Source organism: Peromyscus eremicus, chromosome 1, assembly GCF_949786415.1.
Source record: "Peromyscus eremicus chromosome 1, PerEre_H2_v1, whole genome shotgun sequence".
Taxonomy (NCBI): Eukaryota; Metazoa; Chordata; class Mammalia; order Rodentia; family Cricetidae; genus Peromyscus; species Peromyscus eremicus.
The window spans coordinates 49,588,089-49,597,302 of record NC_081416.1 but is presented as its reverse complement, the minus strand read 5'-3'; the positions used below and the strand labels follow the sequence as shown (position 1 = coordinate 49,597,302).

Here is a 9,214-nt window from a genome sequence, read left to right as displayed (position 1 = left end):
GCTCATGCCTCTATCTTAGACTGAGTTCTGGAATTATGGATGTGCAACCTCCATACCTGGTCTCTTCTCAGCTCTTCTTGAGACAAGGTCTATGTATCCCTGGTTGTCCTGGAATTCAATATGTAGACCAGGCTGGCCTTGAACCTACAGAGATACACTTGCCTCTGTCTCCCAAGTGCTGGGATTAAGGCAGGTGCCCCCCCCCTTGAGGTAGACATAATTATATCCATTTTACAATAGAAAAATCCCAAAGGTCAGGTGTTTAAAAAAACATAACCAGTATCTCACAGCAGTGAAAATAGACATTTCCCACCCAGAACGTCTATCTACAAACCCAATGGTTATAGTAACCTAGTTGATTAATCCAGTCACAGTAACATGTTAAAGAATTTACAGTCAGGCGGTGGTGCAGACCTTTAATCCCAGCACTCGGGAGGCAGAAATAGGCAGATCCCTGAGTAGGAGACCAGCCTGAACAGTGAGAGGTACATAGAGAAACCCTATCTAAAAACAAACAAACGAACGAACAAACAAAAACCCACCCAGTCCTTGAGGTGGGGAAGAAGTGCGCCAGGGCAACACCAGAAACGCTATCGGCAATAGAACACCAAAGCACTAGACTTCTAGAACCAGGTATTGAGGCTTGCAAGCTTGTTCCCCAACGGAAGTGGCCTCGCTGTGCACCTAGGCTTGCAAACCTTGCAGCGGTAACCCCAGCCCCCAGGCTGCGCCGCCCTTTTTAGGGCTCTGCCGCTTCCCACCAGCCTGAAGTGTGTGACGCCTAAAAACACCTTAAAGTAACCCTCCTAAAATGTGCCTCGGGCTTTTTTCCTAAGAAAAGAGGCGCCGTCAACACTTTGACTCCTTATCAATCACAGCCTCGGCAGATTAAGCCAGCGACCTTTCCCTTTCCAAGAACACTGACTTTCCATATTATCCACCCCCGCACAGGCAAAGTCACGGCACCCCGATATGGACGTTAAAGAAAACCACCCAAGAATAAATCCCCGATTTTCTCAGCCGAGACGCTTCAGGGACGAATCCTGTGACAATCACAAGGCTTTTCTCCGCCCAATCACTGACGGGAACCTCGTGACCCCGAGCACCGCGCAAGGTTGCCTTTGGAAGCTCGGAGGCGGAGCCGCAGGCCCAGGCTCCCTAGGTCGTCCCCGACAGCCCGCGCGTGCGCAGTGTCTCGCCTCGGGATTTCCTTCCCGCCGCTCACACTAGGAAGCCAAACGCCAAATCTGTCCCCGCGTAGCCGCCGCTGCCGGGACGCCCGCCCAGCCCGCGGCGCGCCTGCGCACGTCCCCACGCACGCTCCGGCGTACGGCGGCGGCCAGGGGTCGCGAGCCGGTGGAAGACCCGCGCGCGCGGAGCAGCCCGGGGAGTCGGCGCTTCTTTCCCTCCCTCCCCCCCATTCCCCTCCCCGCTCCCTTCCCCCCTCCCCAAGAATGTTCCGCTACGAGGTGAGTGGCTGCGACCGGAAGTGACCCCTCCCTCGCCCGCGCGCCCCTTTTTCTTCTGCCGCCCGCCGCGTGGGTCCTGTTGCGCTGAGGAGGGGGCAGGGCACGGGCGGCTGGGGACCCCGCATCGGCCGTGGGGCTCGGGCGGGGCCCGGAGCGGACCTCAGGGGGCGGGACTGCCGAGAGCCGGCCGCTGGGTTGCGGCGGGGAGGGCCCGTTAAGTGCGGTAACCTGACCCTACACTTGCGCCTCCGCTCCCGGATCTGCCGAGGTGATGAGCATTGCTCCTACCCGGTTGCTTTTCCTGAGGCAAGATCCCCGAGGAATGCCCACGGAAGAAGCTTTTCCCGCCCTGCACTCGGAACCCCTTCACCCCTGTTACACACACCCCTGTGCACGCGGGCCGCCGTCAGGTGGAAGGGCCGGGACTAGCCTTTTGGCTGAGACTTTAGTCCACTTGTAAAGAAGGCTCGGAGTGGGGAGGGGGGCGTGTCCAGCAGAAGTTTCTTCTGGGCGCGTGGAGGAAAGTGGGTTTGGTGACGTTGTCCAGAGAATGTCGCTGTTTGCTGACCGTCGCCCACTGCTGTGTGACCTTGAGCAACTCCTAATCTTGGGACGAAACAGATTCCGGATTTGTAGTTTAAGGACTGAGCTAGGGAAATCCTTACAGAGCCGTCCTGATTTGGTCAAGTAGATCGTTGTGATTTCGTAGCGAACTGCTAGAAGTTGCTTCTGGTGTGGAGGCAGTTGCAGGGCTGGCTCTGTGGAAGTTTGAGAGGACTGTAGCATGGGTAGAAAAGTTCCCAGGTGAGGTATATCACAAGCCGTCCCACTAGAGTGTGGAATTCCAATTTGGAATCTTTGAACATTGAAAACAGTAGGTAGGATACTTGATTTTACAACTTTTGACACAACTCACTTTGTATAAACATGAAGAAAGATGATGAGATACAGTGACTAGAAATTGCCAGAAGCAGGCCGGGTAGTGATGGCGTACGCCTTTAATCCCAGCACTCGGGAGGCAGAGGCAGGTGCATTTCTGTGAGTTCGAGGTCAGCCTGGTCTTCAAAGCGAGTTCCAGGAAAGGCACCAAAACTACACAGAGAAACCCTGTCTCGAACCCCCTCCCCCAAAAAAAAAGAAGAAAGAAATTGCCAGAAGCAGCAGTGGTGCATACCTTTAATCCCAGAACTGAGGAGGCAGAGGCAGGTGCATCTCTGTGAGTTCGAGGCCAGCCTGGTCTACAAAGCGAGTTCCAGGACACCCGGAGCTGTTACACAGAGAAACCCTGTCTTGAAACAAAACAAAGTTGCCAGAAGCAAAGGAAACTTGGTCAACTGAATATAAACTGAAGTGGGAGGAGGAATGACTGAAATTAGAATACACCAAGCTAATCTGGTGACAGCTTTATTTACTCGCTGGAAGGGGAGGCAGGAGGACCTAAGCCAGCCTGTACCTAGAGAAATAGTAGAACATACCCAAGGTATAATGGTGATTCTGGCTTTTATTCAGCATTCTACAGTCTTTGCCTTGTTTGGTCTTCACACAGATTTCTTTGAATCAAGTTGTATTTGGCTCAAAATTACAGTTTAAGGCCCTGAGGTTTAGTACCTAGCACAGAGCCTGAGACGTAGAGGCCCTCAAACGGGCCTACTATTTAAATTAATTTAAAAAGTGAGTTGCTGGGGCTGGAGAGATGGCTCAGTTGTTAAGAGCACTGGCTGCTTTCCACAGGACCCGGGTTCAATTCCCATCACCCACATGGCAGCTGACAACTGTAACTCGAGTTCCAGGCACCTGACACCCTCACACAGACATACATGCAGGCAAAACACCAATGTATATAAAATAAAAATAAATTATTAAAAGGAATTTTTTTAAAAAATTGCCTGTGATTAGACTGTTGCGTAAGAGTAGAGCAAGAACCTTTGACTTTTTCTGATGTTCAACTTAATTGTGGGTGAAAATGTTTTGAGTTCTGCATTCTGGCTAGATTTAGTTCTACAGGAAAGAGGAAGAAAGATGGAAAGGGTTAGGTTAGGGTTAGAAAGGGTTGGGAAAACGACATGGATGTAATGAGGAAAATGTAATTTTGTTGAAAAAGCTATATTAAACTCACCACTATCTCGGCTGGTGGTGTAAAGGAATTGTGTGCTTATTTACAAAAAGTCTTGAGATGTTATAGTCATTAAAAAGAAACAATATTAGGACTTACTTGAAATGATCACATAAATGTCATGAGAAGTTAACTGTCTTTCTCTTTTTTTGTAGTCTTTAGAGGATTGTCCTCTAGATGAAGATGAAGATGCATTTCAAGGCCTGGGAGAAGAAGATGAAGAAATTGATCAATTTAATGATGATACATTTGGGTCAGGTGCAGTTGGTAAGTGACATCTTTCTTTTTATGGTGTCTGTTCGTCTTATCAAGGGCTTTGGTCTTAGTAAAGTCAACCTCTAATTTGAATTTTTGTTGTTCTGTGTGTATATGCATATGAATATGGGTAAGCATGTGCTGGGGCTGTCTTGTGGAGGTCAGAGGACAGATTTCAGGAGTTGGTTCTCACATTACACCTTGTTGAGAAATGATCTCTCTTGTTTCTGCCTCAGAGCTACATATTACAGGCTAGGTGACCCAGAGACTGAAGTTATTCTTGTGTCTCCACCTCCTGTCCCAAAGTACAAATGTTGGGATTACAGACATGGACCCAGTGCTTCCAGCTATGCTCTGGGGTTCAGACTTAGGTTGTCAGACTTGTGCATGAAGTAGTTTTGGTTTTTCAAGACAGGGTTTCTCTATATAACTTTGTAGCCTGTCCTGGAACTCTCTCTGTAGACCAGGCTGGCCTTGAATTCACAGAGATCCGCCTGCCTCTGCCTCCCAGTGCTGGGATTAAAGGCATGCACCACCGCTGCCTGGTTAATGAAGTGGTTTTATCTACTGAGAAGGGCCTTCTTCCTGTCCTACTCTGTTCTTTATATACTACTACAACCTTTACTCAGTCATAGTAGTTTATCTTCTGTTCTGTTCACCTGGGCCTCTTTGCCTTACCTATAATAACAGGTAATCTCTATGCATTGTAACTCTAGGTTGCCAGTATAAGGAATTTAAATAATTGGAAAAGTAGACATTTAAATGATGTTGAAAATAATTGTAGATGAAGGGAGTGTTTGTAGAGCATGCAAAGAAAACTAATGGATGTAGCTAGAGTTTTCCTGCCTGGCCCACAGTCAGGACAAATCTCTCTCACTCGCCAGTCCCACAGCCGCTCAGACCCAACCAAGTAAACACAGAGACTTATATTGCTTACAAACTGTATGGCCGTGGCAGGCTTCTTGCTAACTGTTCTTATATCTTAAATTAATCCATTTCTATAAATCTATACCTTGCCACGTGGCTCGTGGCTTACCGGCATCATGGCAGTGGCTGGCAGTGTCTCTGACTCAGCCTTCCACTTCCCAGAATTCTTCTCCTCCTTGTCCCGCCTATACTTCCTCCTGCCTGACTACTGGCCAATCAGTGTTTTATTTACTAACCAATCAGAGCAACACATTTGCCATACAGAATATCCCACAGCAAATGGACTTGTAGAAAATTCAGTTTCTATGTAAGACATGTTTTAAAATTCAGTCTACTACAATCAAGTGGAGGAAGAAGGGAAGATCTTAAGTTCAAGGTTAGCCTGGGCTACATGAAAAAGAACCCTGTCTCTAAAAGGGGGAAAACATTCTAGACCATCACTAGTTTATTGTATAATAATTTCTGCTGTCTCAAGGTTTCTTCAGTACAATGAAAACACTTCTTATACAAAGAATTTTGGTGCTAGAATGCCTTCATGAGTTAATAAAAGTACTTAGAACAAGTTCGGAGTAAGTAAACTAACAAGCTAAAGTTTATGCTTTAAGAAAGAACAAGTAGAGTATACAGATGAGAACATGAAATGTAGATATTGCTGCTTTGGCTGTCGGGACGCAGCAGTAACAGTGTTTAGATTGGGGATGTGTGTAAATATTTCTGATTTCTTCGGAATTGCTGAAGTTCAGACTGTGCAACAAGTGTTCCAAGTTAAATAATAAGAGAGCCAGGAAAAATAAAGCAGTAGTAGATGATCCTAAGGCGTTCAGTATCAGAAAACTTTAAAAATGTTATAGTGGTTACTGGTTTTGCAATAATGTAAACAGCTTAAATTCTTCAAAGCTCACAAAGTTGAATCAAGTGGCAAAAATGGAAAGGTTTGCTTCTGTCTATCATTTACAAAATTCAGTAGAAATCCAAAATTGTCACAAGGGAGAGCAACAAGAAATATGCTGAAAGTAGAAGCAATGCTTGGTAGAAAAGGGAATTAAAGAACTTTTGGAGGATAGCCAGAGTTCAGGAGATGAGATTGTCCAGGAGAATGACATGATCCAAGATGCTGTTGTCTGTCTCCATGGAGATAGCAAAGGAAGCTATGTAGAATAGAATTACAAGCACTGAGAAGTGATATGAATTGCAAATTGTATTTAGGAGGTAGTTAGCAGTAACCCCTAAAATACAATAGAAGCTGCAAACAGTGTATATATACTTCTCTCTAGATTTTTCTATTATTTACTAGATTTCTAGATTTACTAAAATGAGACAGCATAATAATGTGTTCTCAATTTTGAACCTTGACAGAATGATTTTTGCCTCTCACATTCAGAGTTTTGACAGGATTCCCACTTCCCCCTTATGTTTTTGTTTGTCATCACAAGATGACTTGAAAAGATCACTGACTTGAAAAGGATACTAGAATATGTAATCTATTTTATGTGATCGGGTGAATGTTCTTGGGGTGCATAGTAGAAGAACAGTTGGTAGACTGTAGAGGAACAGGGTAACATGGCTAGCTTACTTTGTACCTGAGAACAGAAGGGTGATTAAGGACTTCTTTGCCAACAAAGATTATAATAGAGAAAAGTTTTCCAAAGGTCTTTTCTTTCCATTCAGAGTTTGATATGCTGGAATTGTAAACTGAAATTTTTAATTCCTTTACAGCATCTTTGTTATGGAAAAAAAATATTGCTTTCTAAGTTGATCTGTAACTTCTTTGGAAAAACCATTGTAGATATACAGAGTTTAAACCAGTGGGTGAAATGTTAATTTGATGATTTGTAATTCGTGGAGTTGGCACCTAGAATAAGACCTGTTAGTATAGTGGATACCTTAGGTCACTGGCACCAAAAGTTCTGATGTGACCTTTCTGTAAGAAACTTAACCTTTATCTTCTGCATAAAAGTTTGCAATATCTCAGAGCAGCAAATTGTGTTAAGTAATCTCTATCCATTCTCTAAAAATAAAAGCTTAAACTTACCTGGTGGTCACAGACTCCATTCTCAATAGTTAATATATTATTAATCTTTACAGCAGTGTTTGTTTTCCCTGTACTAGGGGTTGAACAAATGCCTCACAAGGTGAGTGCTGTACCACTGAGCTATATCCCCAGCCCCAATATTGTCCTAATTTTAACAGATAAGCACAGTGACCAAGGGTTCAGAAACTATAAACACAATTAGTGTGAACTACTGGCTGTAGTACAGGTGTCTTTGGGGAAGTCTGGAAATCTCCATTTAGGTTAAAGAGCTCCCTGTTTCTTCTCCCCTCTTCTCATTAGCGTAAACTTAATGACTTAGATGACCTCACTTTTTGTTTTTATTTAGAAATAGCCTGAATATGGGCTTCAAGTGTGGTTAAAGTTTATGGAAAAAGTTCATTCTGGGTATGCAGGTTAATTAAGTAAAGGAATCTCTCCTTCCTTTTATTATTCTTTATGTCTTATCTGTTTGACCAATAGTATACTTGGGTCAAACATTGGCATATAGCTAAGCAACTATATTTTTACCTTATGTTCATGTTTTAGTTCATTTGTATGTGCCTGTTGTTTGTGGAGGTGCATATGTGTGTGTTTTTAATTTCACTTTTTATCATGTGTATTTTGTGTGGTGTACATGTGTGTTCATATTTGCATGTGTAAAGGTGCATGTGGAAGCCAGAGGTTAATGTCAGATTGACTTCCTCAATCACCGTCTGACTTTATTACTGAGGTAGGTTCTCTTGCTGAATCCAGAGCTTGCTAGTCTTTCTAGCTAACTTGGCCCTAGGATTCCTCCCCATCCCCACCTCCTAAATCTCTGTACCACTGGGATTACAGATGGGACACACACAGGTTTTTTTTTTTATGGATGCTAGGGATTTGAACTCTTAACCTCATGCTTGTGTGGCGAGTGCTGAGCCATCCACTGAGCTGAGCCAACTCTCCAGTTCAGCTACCCTTTTTTTTTTTTTTTTTTTTTTTTAAATTTTTATTTTATTATCATTGGTGTTTGGTCTACATGTATGTCTGTGTGAAGGTTATCAGAAGCCCTGGAACTGGAGTTACAGACAAATGTGAGCAGCCATGTGGGTGTTAGGAATCGAACCCAGGTCCTCTGGAAGAGCAGCCAGTGCTCTTAACCACTGAATTGTCTCCAACCCCAGTTACCCTTTTCTTAATGTTTCATGATTAGCCACTTGAATTCTATAATTTTATATATATATATATACACTTATAAATAAAATGTATTATAAATTTTAAAGTAAAATATAAATTTTTATATATATATCCCCCAAGACAGGGTTTCTCTATGTAGCCCTGACTATCCTAGAACTGACCCTGTAGATCAGGCTGGCCTTGAACTCAGAGATCTGCTGGCCTCTGCCTCCCAAGTACTGAGATTAAAATTTTTATGCACCACCACCGCCCACCTAAGTTCTGTAATATTTTTGTTTGTTTGTTTGTTTGTTTTTTGAGACAGAGTTTCTCTGTATAGCTTTTGGAGCATGTCCTGGAACTCACTTTGTAGATTAGGCTGGCCTCGAACTCACAGAGATTCACCTGCCTCTGCCTCCCAAGTGCTGTGATTAAAGGCACACGCCACTACCACTGCCCTGAATGATCCACAGTTTTTTTATTTATTTTATGTATATGAGTGTTCTGTTGACTTTATGCCAGAAGAGGGCATCAGATCCCACTATTGATGGTCATGAGCTACCGTGTAGGTGCTGGGAATTGAATCCAGGACCTCTGGAAGAGCAGCCAGTGCTCTTAACCACTGATCTCTCCAGCCCCCATGATCACATCATTTTAAGGACACAGTAAGAAGACTAATAAGTTTGGATCTTTCACAGAGTTCTGAAAGAGCAGACCTTGAGTCCTTTAACATCAAAATCTTGAATTTGGAAGTCCTGCCTGCTTTGCTTTTTGAATTATTAGTATTGTATATTGATGCATTTCTGCTTGATAAATAGTACATTTTAAATACATAGCCTGACCCTAAAAAAACGAGTTAGCCTACATAAATACTTAAGATTCTAAGATATGCATCGTGTTTCCTACAGTATAGTTTTAAATCCTCGGAATGTTTTTCACTAGGGAATAAGCTAAATTAGTTTGTTGATAGAATGGGATCATATATAGTGGTTAAAAAGAATGAGAAAAAAAATAAGTATCTATACCTAGTATTTATACATGAGAAGATATCCAAGGTACATTGTACAGAGGGAGAATTAAAATTTTGCCTCAATTGTCATCTTCACAGTGTGGCATGTCTTTGACCATCTATTTATTTACAATTTCAGTCTACCTTTCTTCCATATTCCCATAAAATTTTCTTCTAATGCAGTATGTCATTTGCTTATTCATTGTGTTTATTTTCTTTATCTGTCTTCCTGTTCGAATTAAGGCTATGTGAGG

The 9,214-nt window shown here is 43.3% G+C and overlaps 1 protein-coding gene across 2 annotated transcripts in view; it reads left to right on the top strand.

Annotated features, from left to right (window-relative positions):
* The first annotated feature begins 1,420 nt into the window (after positions 1–1,420).
* Patl1 (PAT1 homolog 1, processing body mRNA decay factor) overlaps positions 1,421–9,214 on the top strand; it is a 30,725-nt gene continuing 22,931 nt past the window's right edge. Inside the window, exons 1-2 of one of the 2 annotated variants that reach the window (XM_059260362.1) lie at positions 1,421–1,469; positions 3,738–3,849. In XM_059260362.1, the coding sequence (XP_059116345.1) occupies positions 1,455–1,469; positions 3,738–3,849 (127 nt within the window). In that variant the 5' untranslated portion in view covers positions 1,421–1,454. Of the gene's footprint in view, positions 1,470–3,736; positions 3,850–9,214 lie in introns of those variants that run through there. The other variant, XM_059260371.1, reaches the window with a different exon arrangement.